This window comes from Macrosteles quadrilineatus, unplaced genomic scaffold, assembly GCF_028750875.1.
Source record: "Macrosteles quadrilineatus isolate MER2022 unplaced genomic scaffold, UCM_ALF_1.0 Scaffold_7__1_contigs__length_78375512, whole genome shotgun sequence".
In the NCBI taxonomy this organism is placed as follows: domain Eukaryota; kingdom Metazoa; phylum Arthropoda; class Insecta; order Hemiptera; family Cicadellidae; genus Macrosteles; species Macrosteles quadrilineatus.
Genome location: NW_026542600.1, coordinates 61,446,901 through 61,470,009, shown reverse-complemented (window position 1 = coordinate 61,470,009; position 23,109 = coordinate 61,446,901). Strand labels below are relative to the sequence as shown.

Below are 23,109 nucleotides of genomic sequence, written 5' to 3'. Positions count from 1 at the left end.
TGGGTAGGTAATTATTATACATGATGAGTATTGTGATGGCATACAATGATGTATTTTTCCGTTAGCACGATAACTCGAGTGAAAATCGTCCAAATTGTACACATACATATTGGAACGAGTTCACGAACCAGCATGATCGGACCAAGGGAACGGGGTGAGATTAAAATTGGGATTTCCCAATTTTTGGCCCTTAAAAGGTAAACTTTTGCAATTTTGTAACTATTTTGTAGGCCTCAAGAAAACAAATAATTAGTACGTAAAGCGCTGTTGTACGTTTAATGTTTACGGATAAAATTCCAAAATTTTATTTTTAAATTACCATTTGATTCTTATAGAAGAATAAGTATATTTATGTGGTTTTCTTCTTTATTACATTTGGCGAATTTCTTTAATAGTTTATCAGCTATTAACATTACGCTAGAAATAATCTTCATTAGGTTCACTGTAGCAGCAAAAGTAAGTGCTCATTAAAACAGATCTTATTAAAATAGAGATAAATTAGGTATTTTCAAGGAAAAATGTTCACTAAAATAGAAATTCGCTTTGTCTGCAGGTTTGCTGTGGCGGGTTTTAAAATGTTTTTGCAAGAATATTGGTCACATTAACTCGTTTTTTTTTATATTTTGTCTTCGAGAGCAAACTATTTATATTGATGGTTTCGTTACAGATATCTATAAATATGGCTTTATTAACTTCTTTGACCGTCATGTAAAGTTGTATCAAAAATATAAAATTTAAAGTTAAATATAAAATTTAATCGCTCTCTTTGCAATTGGGTTGATCCCGGGATTAGTTTTTGTAATCTCTAAATCATAGGATTCGTCACTCGTTTGACAACAAATGTTCTACTTGTTATTAATCAGTCCACTGTTGGGGTTGAAAAACTGATTTTAAACTTGAAACATTCAGTTATTTTTCATGTGATATGGACATGGCTCACGTGTTATATGTTTATACTGGAAATTGCCCAGCTTTAGGTCTATAAACGTATTTTCACCATGGTAAAATCAAAATCTATCAGACGAAGATTAAAATTTATCCTTTCCATCTATCACGTAAGCCAAATTAAGCACCCAAATATATTGAAATATTTAAATAGGGTGTACTTATACCTTACTGTGTTGAAAATAACAACACAGTATATATATTAATGAGTAAATGGTATGAGTTTACTCCTAAATCCAATTTATACAGATTTGTATAAGGTATTTACTCACTAATCTAATTAATAATATAATGAAACTTTGAACTTTGCTGTTCGAATTTTTCTAGAAGAGTGCAAGCTACACCATCGATCGGATCTTACGTCATTAAGACAAACTAAACACTTACATCAACACCATACACTTAGATATAAAATGTTACGTACATATTGTTATCAAAACATAAATTTACATAATTTTACTGCAACTGAAATAAGCGTACTTAAACATGATATGGAAAGCTCGTAACCTGAAAGATTCACATTACTCTCAGAAACGCACTGTTGTTGCAATAATAATTCTGAAACATTTATTTAGGTCATCTCAAAGCCTACGTCGTCATATTTATTCTTAATGGTTGTATTTGATTTGTACTCATTTTAACTTTATTTTTAACGAGGAATGCTGTCATATAATATTGCAGGTTTTTTTTGCCTAAAACTAACTACACCTGAAAACGACTCGAAAATAATATATAGTCATTAGTAACAACAATAAATCATCAACAGTATTTAAAATGTTATACATTTCATAAGTTTCCTATATAATAAGGTACAGCTTTGCATTATGTATAAGATGTAGGCATATGCCTATATTATTTTACAGTTTACAGTATATGTCATTAATTGTGATTTATTATATTTACATTATTTTTAGAAACATGTCAATTTCGATTAACAACCTAATTTTGAACCTGTACGCTACCTCAGGTTGTATTTTCCCTGGTATTATTCATAGTTATATCATAAATAAATGGGTGGCAATACCCCAACAAGTTGTTCTATAACATAGCTTCCATCTTTATCCTGAGTTCTTCACAAAAATCTTTGTCTCCAAGACTTTCTCGGTTTTTCTCCTTTGCTAAATAGTTACTTGTTGAAACTAGCAAGAGGCTTGAAATGGTTTCGTTACTAAACCTTTATTTAGTAAGGGGAACTGTGGATTTTTCTCAATATTTATGAATAGTTATTACAAATTATGAGTTAAATTGAGATATAAACTGTTCTACTGCATTTAAAAAAGTAGTCGGGGCTTCTTTACTGATTGGGACGAGGTATCGATGGAGCTGATGGGAAGGAGGGTTTGATTTTACCGTACAAATATTAACATCATAATAATTTATCATTCCTTTTCGTCGTTACACAGTATAACAAATTTATCATTGATTTTTATCCTCATTACATGTCGATGTAAAGCATAATTTGCAGCCTAAGGTTATGTAGGTAATATTAGGTGCTACATTCGGTTATTTTATGTATGTCGGGGATAAGAATAAAATAGAAATTATTGCTTTAAGTTCTCAATTTAGTCGTCAACTTTGTATTCAATCATGAAGAGTAAGGTTATTAAGAGACATATTTAAAGACACATTTGCATCACCAAATCAAAATAGTTCCATACCTATCTTTATTGAGATAAGGCATTTGTATCTATGCCTATCACATATTCATTCGTATAATAGTGAGGGGTATGAACAGAAACCAACTTTCAAAAGTATAAAAAAAATCCATCACAATAATTTGTTTCCTAAGTAGGTACTGTGCAGCTAAGTATAGCGTTGGATATACATGCACCGTTGTATTAGTATAAAATATGTATTGCAGTTATACTCGTGCTTTGCGTTTGCAATGAGAGAGGATTCGGTTTTGTGAAAATTTGGTTCTTTTAATTTACGGTATGCTATAGTATAACACATCTACCATAGCCATTATAATGTTCTAGCACTTAACCTAAACAATAAAAAAAAGTAAATTACCAAATATTTACACAATATCACAATATGAAAGAAAAATATAAGCATAACTGTAAACAATCCTACTTTAAGAGTTCCAATTGTGTGACAGCTTTTTGCTGCTGCTTGGTTCAATTAGCTTTTGTCATAAATGCAAAAATATATAGTGCTGGTATACAGGGTGTTGGTAAACTTTAAAACTTTTAATGCTATTGAATATCATAGAACCAACTTGTGTATTTGAAACAGCTGACAAAATGAATTAATTCCTTTTAAATATGATAAGGTTAACAATCTCCAGAGCCACTGGGGCGGAGCCCGAAAGGATCTTAGAGATAAGAGTATGTCTATATGTCAATCGGGAACGTAAGCTATCATCATGCCAAATTTCAGCTTAACCCGACCAGACGTTAATTAATTTATTTTTTTATTACATGCACGGCAAACGCCATTTTACAAGAGAGTTGAGTTGAGATTGATAAAAGTTTTATTGTGACTTAAAGTGAAATAGTTATAGTGTGATCAATAATTAAATGTTATAACAAATATGAAATAATATGAAATATAATAATATGAAATACGATAACAACACAGTTTTGATGAATAAATTAACATCATAAAAATCACATAGTCATAAACATCATAAATAACTACATCATAATAAATACATCATAAATATACATAGTTAATGCGTGATTGAACTTAAACATACAAACACACAAACATTCACATTTATAATATTAGTATGATAAAATTGGTATTTCCCAATAAAACATTTTGTTAAAACTGTTGCTTTCACTTCATCCTTTTTACAAATTACATAACTCAAATTAGTTAAATATTACGGGACTCTTGGTTTTTACTTTTTGCCCCCTTCATTTTATATACGAGACTTAAAGCAATGTTTTTTTTTTATTAAGTATGGTTGAGATTGTATTCAATTGATTTTCAATACATTCGTGGTAAAATGCTCTTTTGAACAAAAATGAAATAAGTTTCTTTACACGACACCGTTAAAGTAGTATTGATCCAACCCCAAATGTCCTTGTGTCAAGACATTTAGCCCACAAATCGCACCTCCGTGCCCTGAGCAATAAAAGTGTATTAGTATTACAAATACATTGCCTTGAATGTAGATTTAGCATCAAAAATGTTGATATGTTTCATAAACTTCCATTCTTTGAGAACCCCCGTTGTAATCTTATAAAATACCTTTAGTTAAACATATTTTATGGAAAGTCAGTGAATAACAACAACTTCCTAACTTTACTTAGGTGAACCTATGTAAATTTGTATAGCTGTAGGAACAAGACCGCAAAATAAGCATGCCGTTGATTTCAACTCTTTTCTTGTATTGCCTCTAATAGATATTTCACTAATTACTTCTGCCCAACGTGTGTTAATGTAGATGTGCTAAGTATCAATAATACTAGACTAACTCTTACTCTTTTGTAATAATTGTAATGCTTGTCCATATTAATCCCCCGTGTTTCATTAATATTACATTATTAAAAGGGTTTTATCAATTTTCCCATGTAGGTAATAAGCTATTAACCTAGGTCGCATGGTAAGACCTAGACCCAGGGCCGATTTATTTTTTTGTTTTTTATGTCCTTATAGGCAAAAAACACCAAACACCATCCGGTCAAATCCATTTATATTATGTGAGTGTGTCCGTTAGCACGGTGACTCAAGTATAGATGGTTGGTACAAAAGTGTTTACTTACGATTATTTGAACTAAATCGTGAACCAACATGATCGGACTATGGGAAAGGATTTTTATGGTGTATAAATTGTTAAAATTTTGCAATTTTTCTGCAAATGTCTTTGTATAGCTTAAAAAACCAAATAATTTATTGCATTGAAGTGTTGTTGTACGCCTAATAAATACGGGGAAATTGTCAGCTATTAAGATTTCAATAAAGAACATACTATATGTCTTTCTTAGTAGCAGCATTTGAATCTAAAATAAATCTGATATTTTTAGAGAATAATTTAGCGAATATCTAACTAGGTAAATGGAAGTTCGTTTAGTCCGCAAGTTTGCTACGGTATGTGTATTTAAAATACAAATTGCGAAATATGAAGATGGTCCTCAACAGAACTGTAAAAGTAAAGTTCGTTTAGAAAATTTATTTATAAATAAAAAAAATAAAAATTTATGAGGCAAACTACCATCCTACAAAATAAATAAATATATGATTACGGTTGCAAAGCTAGATGTACCATATTTAATTAAATGCGAAGCAACAACACTATTATTCGTTAAAACAAAATATTAACCTTGCTCGTCTTGTATTATGCAAGGAATAATTAGTATAATAATATAATATTAATATAATATGATGAGTTTTAGTTAGGGAAATTTAATTTCCAACATTGTAAACATTTTTGATAAATCTATTAGTTAAATGTGGAGTGGCGTTCCAAAGTGCAGCAAGCCTGGGCCATGCGTTCAAATTTTATTGTTAGGTTGCCATTAGTTAGGTAGTTTTAAGTTTTTTGAATAGTTAAGAAGTGAAAGTGATTAGCTTGTCAACCAAGGATTTAAGGTGGACTGCATCATCGAACCACATTTGTATTTTGCATGTAAAGTTTTAAAAATGAAGCTCATAATGAGCATGTAAAAAAAAAAGAAAAAAAAAAATAATATGATAATAATTCACAAAGTAATAATTGGTTATCCGGCCAGTCCAAGAACCTTTGATTCAAGCGAAATTCAGTTTAGAAGCCCTACTTGCTATTGCTTATACACATTACCTCGGTAATAATAGATGACATTTTTTCTAACCAAATACGATATTTTCAGTAAAAATGGGTTTAGTCTTGAAAATATATCAGTAAAAATCTCGATATGTAGTATTAGTATCAGTCGAGTCTTAAAAATAATTTTCTTGCTATACAGTGGGTTTCCTTGGTGTATAACGTTTTAAATTGCATAACATAGAGCATTCTCCAGGTTACATCTTAACATCTTTGGACTACCAAGACTCGTGAAACGTAGATATTTTTTATGCATAGAGATTTTTACTGGTAATGTGTAATAACCGTAGGGTTTCTTACCTGAATTTCGCTTAAATCTACGAATCTCGGGATAGTCGGTCAACCAACTATTCCTTTGTTGGTTATTATTATATTATTATAATAATATATTAATTATAACAAACATACATATGAAAATAAAAATATAGATCCAATAGTATTTGTTGCAAATTCAACTATGTGTTTTTACTTCTATGTACACTATTACGAAGTATATTGAATTGTATATTGATCTAGATAGCTGGAAGTGTAAATGCAAACACTACAACAGCAGCACTATACTAATTATCCACTCCAAAGTGCATAAAACCATTGAATAAAGCATGAAATATATTTACGTAATTGCCTGAGTTTTATTATGTATTTCATAATACATTACATTAGGAAACTGGCTTACGTTTTCCATTCTCATCCCAGCATCAATTAAGTGGTTCAGCTTTAATCATAACTTTCTCTGTTTGATAAGTTCCTTGTACAGGCCTAAAGCCATGTGAACAAGAACAATAAATTTAAGGATAGAAACACAATCAATCAATTTGTTATGAATGTGCCATAGTTTTGATTATGCACATTTTATTGCTTAATATAATGAGGTGTGTTTAGAATTAAATATCTCAAACTATGCCGCTATAGAATAACAGTAACCATCTGAAGAATTATTCTAGTAAAGATTCCTTTTTAGCTAAAATTTTCAAATGCTTTATTTAACCTCTGCCCAAAAATAACATAAGGCAAACGTCAAATGATTTCGTAAGAATCCAAACAGCTCGCTAGAGGTATATCGCTGAAGCTACAATCAGGTATATGTATGAATAACGTTTTTTTTTTTATTGCATGAATGCATGTTGCATATTGTTTGACTTTAAGTCCTGCATAGTTTGTTGTACGCTAGCTCTAGAGTGTGCATTTTAAACGATAATTAGTTCTTGAAAGTAGACAGTTTATAAAGTAGCTTTAAGATTTAATTGCCTTGAATGATGTTATATTGTAATATGTAGTCTTTATTATAGTTTTCTATTATGAAAGTGAAAGTTAAGTTATTAATTTATTTATTAATAAATGTGTATTAAGATTATTTACAATTTCGTCAATATTCATAAAATAATTCATCTCTGTGTAAAACGGAAGGTTATTTAATTACTTTACTTAACCCTATAACGGTTATTTACCGTGTAAAAAGTAACAGAGAAAAAATTACAATCTGACATAACTCTTAAATTTGCCGATCATTTACATAAAGAGCTTCAACTATTTCAAACCATTTCACATTTGTTTTATCATAGCATCACATTTGAAAACATATTGTACTTTTTATCATATATAGATATATATACTTATTGTTACCCCAATTACCGTTGTTATACTATATTTTTTTTTAAATTTCCAAACTGAAACAAGCAAACATGGATTCCAAACTAAACAGTGCAAAATGTTTAGTTTCATGTTCATTTAAGTCTAGTTGCAAAGCTGTATATAAAAAATAAATACCAAGACAGTTGGAAAAGATTTTAAGTCATAATAGAACAAATAAATAAGCTTAATTAAATGTTACAAGTTTTAAAATGTAATTGTATTGCATAAAAGAACAGTAAATATGTGTGTTTATGCAATAAAAGTTCAATATGTTTGATTTAAAAAAAATTAGACTATGTTATTGTGATCTGACGATAAGCATGTACAACTAATATTGCACTCACATTCAATATACATGAACCTAAAATAGTACTATAGCCTACAATAAATAACCTTTATGGTTACAATATCATTTCCGACTAATACTTTAAAAGCAGAAGTGAGCTGGTCTAGTGTTTAGAGTGCAGGACTTCGGTTCCTGAGGTCTCGGGGTCAAATCCCACCAAATTACCAACGGATTTTATCTAAGTGATAATGCCGCAACCCCTAGGTCTAGCCAGATAATTATTTTGTCGCTCGTATTTAATATTATGTATGCAATAAATTTTGTACTAACACAAAAGAAAGTTTTCCCACAACAAAATTGTTGTTTTGTTTCACAAAAGTTGTTTTCCCAGAAGAAAGTTTTTTGATCATTTGAACTTTCCTAGGAAAAATAATAACCTCATGATAAATATAACTTTGATGTGTGACATTCATACTATATGAGTGTAATACATATTTACTGGAAACTAAAAAAAAAATAATTCAATATTATTTGATGTAAATCATCTTATTAAAAAGTTGTCTCTAATATTATGTGTAGGCAATCTACGAATATGGAAGCCCGTGATCGCAATAAAAAGTATTCTATTCCCTCTTCCACTATAAGACTTAGCAGGGTCAGAATTGACATTGTTATATATGTACATTCAATTATTCAGCCTAAAGAAAAGTTTATGTAAGCCCCAATTTATTTCAATTAATGAGGATTTCTTGCAAAGCTGTACTAAAAAATAACTCACAAACATTTGAAATTCTGTTACGTTGATAATATTGCTTAGTGTACTGTAGATTATTTATTTAAGGAAAATTAAATTCTATACATGGTGACCATGCCTATACGTTGATTAGTCGACCTGTAATTTGTAAAGTTGATCAATACTACGTGCATGGTTAAAAAATATTGTTATTAGCATTCATTGCCCGTTTCATCTGGTTTTATTTAGTAATATATTAGGTTTACTTAAACGTTTTTGATATAGAAGACTTGTAGGGAGGTATAAAATATATATATATATATATATGTATATAATATATCAAAATATATATATATTTAAATATAATATATTAAAATATATATATATATATTAAAATTAAAAAATATAATATATAAAACAATATATATAAAAATATAGGTATATAAAAAGTCTCTCTTAATAGCATTAGTTTAAAAAAGTCAAGTCTGCAATCATTGCCTTTAACAGTTTTCACACATTTCCTGCGTCTTGGTAATCTCAAATAAACTAAACAATTAGTTCCAAACCATCTTTTTATGTCCAATATTTTTTATGCACTTATTTGTTACAACACAATAGCTAAGCTAATAATAATCCATTGACAAAGTATGACATTTGATTATTACTTTTTAAACAAGGAAAATACTTCTTAGATAAGCAATTACTAAAATTAATTGATTTTAGGCTATTCTGAAACAAAACTATTTTATTTTACATTTTTATTAAAAGTCTTGCTGTAACCTCATGATTCCCAAAAACGACCAAACACATTTCGGATATTTACGAGACCATGTTAAAATTTAATGTGTCACCATTTCATTAAATTTTACCAAGCCTAACCAGAACTTTTACAGATAAATTTATTTTAATGATTATATTTTTTCGATGAACGTAACATAAGTTTTTATTTAACTAAACTCATTATTTTTATTGAGCCCTTTTTAAATAAATAGTTAATGCGTAACCTTTGTAGCTCCTGTAAAGTTTAACAATTATGTGGCATGTTTCTTAAGAACACATTTTGTCTTATATGTGTGATTAAAATCACTTTAAACATCCCTAAAGCTAGGTGTTGTTGAACCGAAGGTTGAATTTTGCGAATGGTTTTTATTTATGGGACTTGAAATTTTTCCTAATGACAGTTTTTCGTACTAGTATGACGCGACTCGTGCTTTGTTTAAGGTGCCAGATGAACAGATGTAATCAACAAATTAACTAGACTCACTCCCCTATTGCAGGTAGTCGGTAGTACTACTAACTTGTTGAAAACATTATACAATGCACCAAACATCGTGCATACGTTATAGATTGTTAAATAGTAAATTGTATAATACGTGATACAGGTTTTAAAATTATAATATTGCTTTTAAAAACCTATAGTTTTGAAACAGTACTACATTTTTAATTTGACATATTAGATCTAAATGCCAAAAAACAACATATTAACTAAAACAGATTAGGAGTGGGTGGATCTAAAACAATTAGTTACTCATTCATTTTGTGCTTTTAAAATTGACTACACTGAGAGGAGGAATTTTTAACTAAACGAAATATATTTAATTTTCTTCGATATGTAAAACATCATTTTCAGAATGTGTCAAATAATTGCTATACTTGATGGTTTTTGCTCTCACAGGCAACTACAGCTGTCTCAAGGTAGACCTCATCTTCACCAGGGACAGAGCTTTCTACTTCACGACAGTGTTCATACCGGGAATAATCCTGGTCACTTCGTCATTCATCACGTTCTGGTTGGAATGGAACGCGGTACCTGCGAGGGTTATGATAGGTACGTACTGAGTTAAAAATACGAGGTGGTTGTAAGGGTTTGTGTGTATAGCTTTTAAGTTCGCATGTATGAGGCTCCTCACGCTTACTGGTATCATTTGTGAACAGAACTGTGTCATGTGCAGCTCTAGAGGTGACGTGTACATTTAACTATGTGTCTATAGTTTTTTAAATTATTGAATATCCCATTGCATGCAAGAAAATGTCAATGATATGTTTTTTTGACTGCAAAAACATATCAGGACAGAAAACATACCCAGCTGCAGACATTTATTGTCAGATGTCTGATGTTTATGGCCCTAATGCCATGGGTGAGGGTATAGGGCAGAAATGGGCTGTACTCTACTAAGTAGCTCCTAAAAGAGTATGTGTCTTGTTTGCTATTTTACAAAAACATCTTTTACCATTATTAAAATGCAACAGAGCAGGAATTACTCCGCCAAGGTACCAACACAAAAATTTAGAAATAGCATACAAAGGCAATTAAAGCCAAGTTTAATATTATGTAAGTTAATTTAGTTTTGAAAAACATGGTCAGAAACCAAAGTTAACTTAGTTTTCTATTAGGCTCCACTTTCGTCTGTTCCATTCCCTGTATTTAGGATGACACAAAGGCCATCTCTCAATTGAGTTACGAACATCACGTAATAATGTCATTGCTCCGAATGTCAAACCTATTGACGTCACATCTGACCACGTACCATTGGTTTAACAACGTTTAAATCTTACCTCTGAGAGTGATGAACTTTATGTTTCATATATATAACATAGTCGTGTGTGCCGTAGGAACTAAATGTTTAAAGCAATCGTTTGTTTCAGGTGTAACTACAATGCTCAACTTTTTCACTACCTCTAATGGTTTCCGGTCGACTCTACCTGTGGTATCCAACCTGACTGCCATGAATGTATGGGACGGCGTTTGTATGTGCTTCATCTACGCCAGTTTGCTTGAGTTTGTCTGTGTTAACTACGTTGGACGCAAACGCCCGCTCCACAACGTCGTCTACAGGCCTGGTGAAAACCCTGTTACCCAGGTACGCTTAACTTGAATTATTGGCAGATTTCTTTCTACATTACCTCTACAAATTTGTTAGTACTTTTAATTTAAGATATTATTTTATTATTTTTAGAGTATTTTAATTTCATTTACATTTTTCTTACCTAAAGACCACTGAAGAGTACTTTTCACAGTTAAATATCCTCCTTTGTAAATTCTACGTATATTTTTTTGTATTTCATTAGTTTTTGCTTTTATAGAGTTAAATTAGATTTCATGCAGCATTGATGTTTTTTACATTGTGGTTCACTGTGGTTAGGTAGAAATACATAACCAATTATAACACAAATAGTAGGAAGTACTTTTGTTAAATAACTAACTCTATATAGACATATCTTAACTAATAATTAGTGCTATTTTGATGTAATTGCTCGAAATTCAACACTAGTGGGTCTTTAACAATTTTTAACTACCATCAGAGTATTTTCTTACATTTGTCATCACAAAAGTGAGAGCTGTTGATTAGGCTTTCATTTCAAATAATCATGAAAGAGAACACACCATTACTCTAAACTACATCATTACATAGTTACAAGAAATGTATGTGTAATACTGTTAAAATCCCCTAGTCAAAATTATTTTCATCAAGACTCAGTTTCGTTAGTATTTTGGGTATTCATTGAAAGGTTTAATGGTTTTTGACAGTTTTAAAACTTAAATCAATCATTATATATATAATAATATATTCATATTTATTGCTATATAAAATTTTTCATGGTAATGATGGATATAAATTTATTATTCCCTATTGAGGAATCTTGCAAAAACAAGCACATGCATCCCTCTTACAGTTGTATGTCTAAATTGGCCAAATCAAGAACAATTCAGGTAATGGTTTTATTATTTCACATTGTTGCGTGGTATTTCACGTTTATTGATTGATTTGGTTTGTATTGTCCATTATCTTCTGCGACTTCTTCTAGTTCTTTTGCCCAAAGTGTTAATCATTATTTTTGTCGACTGCTTAATGCTGACTCCTTCATATTAGTTAGTTTTAGTTTTAATTAGTGTTTTAAGTGTCTTTATAGGCAAACCGCCCATATGACTATCGGTTTTCCTTCTGTACTTTAGTAGCTTGTTGTTTACTAAATTCCCTAATCAGCTATGTATGATTTATACTTTGCAAAAGTATTATAGTTGATTCTTATAAAATGCTAAATCCACTTTTTGAATCTTGATCGCCTGTAAATATTTAGTATATTTACTCTGTTTTCAAGGCCTTTTTACTGCTTCCAGCTTAAATAATACCATTTTGGTATTAAAACCAACCAGAATGTGGTAGTTAAGGTATCTAGTAAAGCTAAAAACACATATTTCACTAAATTTGTATCACATTTCAGTAACTTATTTCCATGTTCATTCATATACAAGTTTACACTAAAGAAAGTTTAACAATTTCTTGCATTCTTTTACAGCATCAGAATACAATATATTTTGGTTAAGGGAATGATAAGTTGATTTCATAACTTCAATTCTGCTCGTTTAAATACTACCCCTAAATTATCCAAACTATGGACATTTTTATGAATGTTTTATCAAGCACCAATCACCCCAACAATCAATCTACCCACATTTTTCTCCAATCAATTTTTTTTATTCTTAAGGAGGTTCTTTTTCTTTTTTCATGGAATTCTACAGACTCAAGTTCTTTATTAAAAACAAATATTTAATATTTATACCAATGGATAATTGTTTGATTAATTTTCTACCACATTATTAGCGTAATCCATTTCATCATTTTAATTTGATGGGATTTTTAAGCTTAGACTTAAAACAAAGGTTAATGAATACATTTTCGATTGAAAAACTGATAATAGTTTTTCTCGCCTAATAAACCAATCGTTGTCTGTTCAATACGTCATTTGTTCTTTCCTCAGAACTTTGTCAAACTCTCATCACATACTTTTTGTCAATCCACAGTTATATAAAACTGGTTAGGTACGTACCATAGTTTTGATAACTCATCAAAAATCAGAAAAACCTTTGCAACATATGCGGCTAATGAATCATATTTGCTGCAATTGAGGGATGAACTAGTTCGTTAAAAGCCCCCTTAAAATGTTAAACAATTATGGAAGAAATCTTCGAGTCACTTAGTACTGCTTAAAACATCATAGAAATTTACCTTAAGCCAGTAGTTAATGTATAAATCTTTTTTTCAGATATTTAAATATATTTGTTACGTAAATTTCATATTGAATGATTTGTGTTGTGTACTGAGCATGTATGAACAAGTTTGCATTGCATTTTAAATTTACAGAGGTGCCCTATCGTTATGTTTATGAAGGGCTTTGAGCGAAAGGATTTTTTATTTAAAAATATGTTTAAATATATCCAAATTGTTCTTTGTTATAGACTGAATTCAGTGCTTAATTTCAGAAGGTATATGCTATGAAAAGTGATGTCAATTTTCAAAAAGATTTCAGAAAGTTTGAGCATTCAAAAAATGTTCCACGAATAATATTATTGTGGATGTAATTAGTAAGTTTAATACTTTATTTCAAATGTCATCTATATCATGAATTATATTAGGTTCTCGATTTTATTTGTTTTAAAAGACTTAAGTTTTGAGGTATTTGTTTTGTTTGGTCTTTAAGCACTACAAAAGTGATATTTCTTCATTCATATAGGTTCTTAAACGTTTTCAAGGGACATGTTTCAATATAATGTTATAGAGGAAAGTGTGCATATATTAAATTTAAAATAAATACATCATGTATAAATGTTAAATTATTATGAGTATTATTATGAGTATTTTTAACAAGATACTGTATAAACTAACTGTGCTGTCAGTATACTTCTAACACTATCCATTTAAGTGAAAACAATGTATTCATAGAAATATTTAAAGATTAATTTATCTCTCTCCAAGCCAGTCCAAAATCTTTGAACTTTGTAAAATTCTTCTACTGTAGTTTGTATGGTAATTTATTCTTCTCATTAATTTTGAAAGTTCTGAAATACAAGCTGCAACTCAATTTTAACTTACTGAACACTCTTAGTTTTGGCATATTTGAAACTGCCAAATCAGTCTTATCACATCCATATTGGTCAAGTTTTCTCCTTTGCTAGGTGATGAGTTTGTTTTTCCAAATTAAAATTCCTTCAAGAGCAAGTAAGATGCTTCCAGTACAAAATGTTTTTTGTGAGTCGGTGGCTCAGTGGTAGCACCATAAACTTTGGGCCCAAGGCAGTTTTTTTGTGGGTTCGGATCTTGGTACCTTCCCCCAATTTCTTTTCTGTACACTTCACCATTGTACTGTATCAGCTCACCCCTTGCTAGCTTGTGTGGAGGGCTAAATTTAAGGTTAAAGTTATAGATTTAAACTAAAGTTTTAACTAAAGATTTACTAAAGTTATACTTCTTTATAAAAAAAATTGGAAGTTAACAATTACTGATATATTGAGGACTAATCTATGTTGGAACTTGAGCTAATGTATTGCTACTAAATGCAGCATGAAAATTCCTCTATTGTCATTGCTATTAACGATTCATACTAAGGTTTTCATCATACTAAGGTTGTCATCAACTATGCACAAAGATCAGTCATGCACACATGAATATTCTATGCTCAAATTAATCATGCTCATGCTCACACCTAGGCATACCACAGCAATCTTAAGCCGGCCGGAGGCAGGTGTTACGAGTATGTTAGCAGAGTTAGATGTCAGGTAGCAAATATAGCTCTGAGCACAGCAATATTCAAGTGAAATCTACGATTTTAGCCATGATTGATTTAATAACTATTTTATAAAATTAAATCTACCTCTTGTATTTTGTGAGTAAATGAGAATATTTTTAATCATAGATAAAATCAAATAAAATTTTAATTACAAGCTGAATATACTTCAGGAACATAAGTTATACATTAACAATCCATTATGTAGAATTTCATGAAATCTTAAATTCAAATTAAAGTTTAAGTTTTTAAAGCTTTGTCTTATAACTTTTCTAATTAAAATAACTGATCAAAGAGTGCTCACTTGAACACCGAAAAATTAAGATATAATCATACTTTAAATCTCAATTCATAAAAATCTTTGAGGATTTTAATATAATGAATTTATTAGACCATTTTTACCATACTTTCAGCAAATTGTACAACCGATGATGTTGTTCAATTTCTTCCAGTAAATATTTTTGTTGGGAGGTGTTAGTTTGGTGCTTAGGAGAGTAGTCACAACTAAATTTATTTTGTAGATGGTTTACACTTTTTCTATATTTTCTAATGGTACATCTTTTACATTATAAAGCAATAGTCGATAAAGTTAATAAACATGTTTAGAAATTAAGCACTGCATTAGGTCACAACAATCTAAAACAACCTTACACATCAATTCACATCTACCATTCCGCTGGGCACCTTTGTTTAAGTTATTTTGTATTTATTTGTTTTTATAACATTCAAACTGTTAACTATTAATTGTATCTAATTTTTATTCTTAGCAGGAGTTTAGACATTTTTCACAATTGCACGATATTTTGGAAATAAGACTTACTATTAAAGTTTATCCCTTAAAACTACTTTTACACTTTCCAATATCTCGGGTAAGTGGGCATGGTTTAAATACTTACGTCTGTATGGTTGTGGCAGTTAGTGTGCTTGCATGTGTGAGTGTTTCTGGTGTAAACAGAAGTATTTTTATACGTTATATAACTATTACATTTCAAAATATGATATTCAACTTATGTTATATTTTTAACAAAATATCCAAACTTGAAATATATTTATGTGGAAAACAAACTTTATAAATAATGTTATAAAGTGTAGTCTTTTTGTAACAACCATTTTTAGAATAAAAAATATACCGTAATACTAACAAGATTAGGTTAAGGTTTTCCAGTTTATTCCATTTTCCTCTCTTTCCTCTTTTTACTTGCAGTCCTCACTATGTAGACAAAAATTTAGAGCATTTCTTTTTATATGATTTTAGTTTCCAACAATTCATGGCCAATTGGATATACCATATTGCTGTACCATATTGCTCCAAGGTTCATATTTTATCAGACATCATTAAACATGCTATAATACACAAGTAATGTCATAATCAGCAACATTTATAAAGCACTAATATGCAGGTTATAAAACAAGTCTGAGCCTAAATATTTCTTTAACTACTGTATTCTAGATGTTTGGAAATTACAACAATAATTAGTTACAGCAATACTTTTTTACCTTTGATTGGTGATGGGATATTTTCCCCCTGTATTAATAGTAGGATCAAGGCGGGATAGTTTATTTATAAAAATAAAAATAGCTATTAAATTAGATGAGCGCATATGAAAATGTGAAGACCCTCTTTCAAAATGTTTATACCGTTTTATTTTTAAAACCACTTGCAAAGCAAGAATGTTTAATTGTTTTCCCATTTACATAAAAAAGTCAAAATTAACAGTTAATAATAATGAAATTAATAATAAATTATTAAATAAATAATGTAATAGTTACTACAGTGTATTATAAACAGTATAGTGAATGGACATTCACTCACACAAAATTAAATATTTAGTTAGATTAACATTGCAGACAATCTGAAGCTTAGTAATAATGTTAAATATTTATCAATCTTTAATAATATCTTTCAAAATATTAAATTTATATTATCTTCTGCTACGCCCATGAGGAAATGGAAGCCAACCTGCCTTCCATAATAAAGTTTTTGGAGATGCACCAATTTGTTTAGGGAAGAAAATACACTAGAGAAACACATTTGGATAACCAGTTCCTAATGAGTATCAGCAGTGTCCTTTTAGTTTATCTTGAAGTGTAAACTTTTCTCCATGACGCTTTGTGAAGAACATTTCACATTTTTCGAACTGAGGTGTGAAAGTATATGTGATCGGTTTTGTTGAACAGATTCCTGGACGTTTCACACGAATGCCTTTATCCACTATCAGACCACTTGCACTCTATGTATGTATGTACTTGGCATGTCACATATGTTCCACTTATATGGTGATTGAGTGTTGGTGATTACTTATTCCCAAGTTCACAGCCAGCCTTAAAGTAATAATGACAAATCATATGCTTCAACAAAATTAATCACGTCAATCTCTTCACTCGCTCTCTAGATGTATAGCATACTTGTAGCATATGATATTTGTGTTTCTAATCGTGTTCATAAACATATTGTGTATTATGTTTGTGATTGATTTTTGGTTGATTAATGAGTGTAAAAGGGTTTTGTTGTTTTGCCAATATTTTATGTTATTTTCTTAAATAAAAACTTAGGAAGTTTTTATATTGTTTTTCTTGCTTATTAATGTCTTCGTTTTAAATTATTTTAATTAATAATCTTCTAAACCAAGCTAGTGTCTTAATCTTGGTTCTAAATTCAATATTCTTTGATTATCAGATATTTTATCTAAAAATACTTTTTACATGCTGATGCAAAATGCATTACGTTTCTTTTTTATCTCCTGACCAGTATGAAATGACCAGTTTCAAGAAGATTCTTACTTGCTAATCTTTTGTTATGGCAATTGTAATAATCAAAAACTAATGAAGGACCAGAGTAGCTACTTTGTTCAGACAGTGTTTTGTAATTTCTAGCTGTTATCAATCAATATAAATGTCAGTTGTTTTGTTAGGCAGTTGACTGTTCTAAATAAGTGTGTGGTTCAACATAACTGAGTTAGCATTACAGACCTTACAGTCATCAATGGAAAAATCCATTCAAAGCTTGGCATCCAATGAAAAAGAAATTACCCTAATCTTTTGTATAAACTGATCGTCACATTTTTTAGGCCCTAAAAAATATTTCAACCTATATTGATCAGAAAATATGTCGTGGTAATGCTGTTCTACATTTCTTTTACAAATTTATAATTCCAATATTATAACGCAATCACCTTAATCTAAGCTCACTTAATTTTAAACAATTTCTTAACTTCATTATTGGTGATTTTTTTTGTGTTTAATTAAGTTTTTTTATGAATAGTTTTAATTTGCCTCTTAATAATGTATCTAAATTATGAGCATGATACTGGATAGATGTACAGTTATATCCATATAAATGTAGGCTATATCACCGGTATTATCAATAACGTCTGCTCTATATTCTTGTAGTTCAAAGAAATTATTTCCATTTGTATTAGGTGTAATTTATAGATATTGACAAAAACCATTATTAAATACTAAAATCCAAAGTACAACTAAATTATTTTATTTTTCTAAGAGTCTAATTGAACAAATTGTTCTTGAATAATTGTTAAACCTTATTTTACCTCATGATTACAATCAAAGTACGGTTTTAATCACTTTCATTGAGATATAAAGCGTATTTGTGGTATTAATGTAGGAGGTCTGTTTAAGTTGTGGATTCAAGAACTTTGAAAGAACTCTTTGAAATAGTTTAACTTGAAGAGAGTGCATGTTAGGTGAGGAAGTTTTGGATTCCAGGTTTCAGCTAAATTATCTTTCTTGCTGTCTTCATAACAAATGAGCAAGGTGTTGAGGGAAAACAATTTTCTGGAAGATAGTTTTTTCCTCTATCAGGCCTGGATGTTGGTAAAGTTGGAAACTTCTTCAATGTATGGGGTTGTAAGAGTGCTTCTTCTCGGTTTTTGTCTGGCTTGTCTTCCTATTGAGTAGAAGAATTTATCATGAATGAAAATTAATAACACTTAAGACATGTTTGCATGAAAATGGCAAGCACTCTCTGCATTTTAGTTGATGTTGCTTCCACTGAAGGTTATATATTTTATAATTTAATTCAATGTGATATGTTTATCAATACAAACTTTCTAATGTAAGCTGTTTGAGTGCTATCAATATGTATTCTTCTTCTTAATGTGTTGAAGCTATAACTAACTGTCCAATAAAGTTCATATAATGTCTTCCTTTTTTGAATTGTTTGATTATTTGGGGCTGTTCAAGCTTAATCAGTTGTGGATTATAATCATTGTTGAATTCTGCTCTCTGTTTTTCTTTTATTACTAATATTTTGTGGCAAGGCCGTTATCTGCTTATGGAAATATACGATTTACTTCGATGATTTGCAATAGATTGGCCAATATTTTTCTTAAAAAAATCACTGTTGAACTGTTTGCAAAGAGTTTTCAATAATTAAATTTTGTAATGGTCAAAACCAGAAATGTCAAATCTTGAAACCAAAACTGACACTTATAACAAACAATAGAGTCCCGAATCTCAAATCCTGAAACCCAAACGCAAAATTGTTGAGTTACCTGATTAAGGACAAAAATACAGGTTATAATAACATTTTTCAATGCAATCAAAACTAAAATAAATTGACTTCTGACCTTGATATAGTTACATGAATATGTGACTTATTTACTTTAAACGTAAAAAACACATTTAACACTATCATAAACATATATATTAAATCAATTGAAAAGTTAAGTAGTCAATATTAGTTTTTGTTATGTATAGATATGAGACCGTACTGTACATTGTTCCAGTGATAGTATTCATATGTTCAGTTCTTTTAGATAATTTTTCCTACTAGCCTTCACATTTAATATTAAAATCAACAGCTGATCATTGTAAATCTGAAATTCCTAATATTGTAAAAATAAAGATTCCTTTCTGTTCTTCTTGTAAACATGGTTTACTATTTTTTCTCTCTTAATATTTCATTAATACTCACAAACACTACACATTATTTAATGGTCCTTCGATCCAAGATATTACTTAAGCGATTTGGAATTACCTTTATCCACTAAAACTCTTCATACATCAATATTTCCTCATTTTACCCATTGTTTTCTGTGCCTTTGAACTCTTACCCAACCGAACTCTTATTTCCATATTGGAACTCTTAACCCTCTCATTTACACTTTGTGAATTTTTGACATTTATCTCCTCATCTTTGTAAAATGGCATCTCCAAAGTGATTTTAAAATTGAAACTTATATTCGACTCACATCTTTTATTAAAACTTGTCTCAAGAAAATAAGAAACATCGTAGATCAACTTGTTGAACAAGAAGAGTCATTAACAGTTGTGCAACAGGAAGCCTTAAAAACTCTAAAGCAAGAAGCCCATAAGAAGAAAGAAATTGATGATTCTTATGATTCTTATGAAGATGATTCTTATTTTCATCAAATTGTAAGTACGTCAAGTGAAGATGATTTAAACATTGAAACTTTAGCTGAAGATGAAGACCAGATCAGTGAACTATTCATCCACATCACCAGCTACATTAAGGTGGTGCTTTTAGAAATTGTTTCTTCTTACCCTTATTTGGCCAAGGTTAATTGCAGTCCAGCTCAACCTCAGAGAACAACTGCAATGAATGTAACCAACCCGAACTCATCAAGTCCAGCTCAACTTCAGAGAACCACTGCAATGAATGTAACCAAACCGAACTCATCAAGTCCAGCTCAACCTCAGAGAACCACTGCAATGAATGTGACCAAACCAAACCCATCAAGTGAGTTTTAAACCAAAGGCATCCAGCTTATACAACCTGAAAAAAAACTCACCACGAGGTTGGTGGCAAACACTATACATAAGTTCGCAAACTCGAAAAGAAATACCACGGTGACAGTGACAAAACCTCAACCGATGAATACAGACACAACAGTGAGCTCAACTACATTGACAAGTGACAGTGCTACTATCCATCCTACCAACACTGCTGTCATACCAAGTGACCGTAGTGTTATAAACCCTACTGATAAAACTGTCACCCATCCTACTGACCGGGTTGCTATCCAAACGACAGACAGTGCTGCCGTTGACCCAACCCACAGTGCAACCACTACAGTAAAGACAATCAAGCAATCCAGTCAAGTGATTATATCTTCCGATGGAGCTCTGACCAAATAGCTACTCTTCATCACAAACTACAGAGGAAGCGCTCATCCTCCAATCTCAACTTGTTGACAAATTACTGAAACAAGAGTGCTTAGAATTGAAGAAATGTGTTATGAACTGTCAAGACTTGTTCACTTCTGTTACTCAATCTCATCATAAAACACCAAAGTTCCTTCAAAACTCTGATGCTCAACATTTCAAAGAGCTAGGACTTCAGTGGTCTCTAGCAACAGTTTTTAAGGTGTTTCCCAGCAAAGATGGTATAGGTTGAAAAGGAGAAGTAGAAAAATGCAAACAGCTGCTATAGCCGGCCTACAACAAACTTTTGTGTTAGGTAATGTGTTTTGTTCTAAACTAACTGTTGAAGTGAGGACACTTCAAGGCCGGGAGTATGTTCAGTTCTTTTAGATAATTTTTCCTACTAGCCTTCACATTTAATATTAAAATCAACAGCTGATCATTGTAAATCCTAAAAATTGTAAAATTCCTAATATTGTAAAAATAAAGATTCCTTTCTGTTCTTCTTATAAACATGGTTTACTATTTTTTTCTCTCTTAATATTTCATTAATACTCACAAACACTCCACATTCATAATACATATTGCATATCAAAATATAAGTTTTAATATTTGAGATTCTTCTTTGACACACCACTAATTAATTCAAAATTCATGTTTTCGGCCCCTGGACTATATTGTTAAGACAATAATAGGGTTTTTACATACCTCAGTCAAATAGTCCAAAAATGGTATTGCTCAACAGCTTACATGTTTCGTTGCGAAGACAACATTATCAAAGCTTGCAACTCGTCAAAAACACATTTAAAACACGAACACGAACACAGAAGACATTAATACGGTACGAATACACAATTGACATTTAGATAGCGCTATCATAATACTGATTTGGTCCGGCGCGGCGCGGGGCTGGTAGCAGAAGGGTCTGCTACCAGCCCCGCGCCGCGCCGGACCAAATCAGTATTATGATAGCGCTATCTAAATGTCAATTGTGTATTCGTACCGTATTAATGTCTTCTGTGTTCGTGTTCGTGTTTTAAATGTGTTTTTGACGAGTTGCAAGCTTTGATAATGTTGTCTTCGCAACGAAACATGTAAGCTGTTGAGCAATACCATTTTTGGACTATTTGACTGAGGTATGTAAAAACCCTATTATTGACTAATTAATTTACTACCATACTCTTTTTATTTTGTATAATTTCAATTTTTGTTTGTTGATTGACTTTTATTCATGTTTATCAAGATACAAAACTCAAGATTTGAGGACCTAGATTTTTATGTATAGAGAACATATTATTCTATCAGGGGATCAAGGAAAAAACACATACTCTTAAAGGAAAGTTGGTAAAACTCACAAAAACAGATATCGTGAGGCTCCCTGTAAAGGTGCAAAATTGTCATTGGACCACCAAAGATCCAGGTTATACAGGAACATGTGTCAACTTGGCTATTTATCAAACATTTCCCACCATGATGTCACCAGTTTAAGGTCATTTCCACTTAAAAGTGTTAGCACAATAGACGGTTTACAAAATCACTGCAGAGATAGAGGGACTGCTATTTCAGCTGATGTTTGAACTGTTGTTTTTACTATGCCTACCCTGTTGTCAAAATGAGAAACACAAGAGGGGAGGGGCTGAAGAGCAACTGGTTATGTGAACAAGGAGAGAAAGGATATTGTGAAGAGCGTACTACTGGTATTGTCTACTGTACAGAATATGGGCACAAAATATGGAGCCCATGTTCTCAAGACTCTTGGTTCTTGGTTTCCAAAGTGTTACTTCAATTAGATCAAACCAAAACAGGAGGATAGATAGCTTGGTAGACATATTGTTAGAAATCTGCTTTCCCTGATAACTGTGACAAGTTATCACGATGTGAGTTGTTGAAGAATGAATCAATGCCTCTCCTTCGGGAGAGAGTAAGCTCATTTTCTATAAATATTTGTATGTTCTGATCATCCTTATAAGAAGTGCAAAGATAAACTTAGCTGATAATTTCTCGCTCTTTTCAAATGGGAGGTGCCAGATAGATGCTCCTTTGACTAATCCTTCATCATAATATACATAAGTG

At 30.8% G+C, this 23,109-nt stretch overlaps 1 protein-coding gene across 5 annotated transcripts in view; it reads left to right on the top strand.

Moving 5' to 3' along the window:
• LOC128997846 (glutamate-gated chloride channel-like) overlaps positions 1-23,109 on the top strand; it is a 323,407-nt gene that overhangs the window by 265,114 nt on the left and 35,184 nt on the right. For all 5 annotated transcript variants that reach the window (XM_054423605.1, XM_054423606.1, XM_054423604.1 and 2 more), the window contains 2 exons: positions 10,025-10,177; positions 10,996-11,210. In XM_054423605.1, the coding sequence (XP_054279580.1) occupies positions 10,025-10,177; positions 10,996-11,210 (368 nt within the window). The remainder of the gene's footprint in view (positions 1-10,024; positions 10,178-10,995; positions 11,211-23,109) is intronic.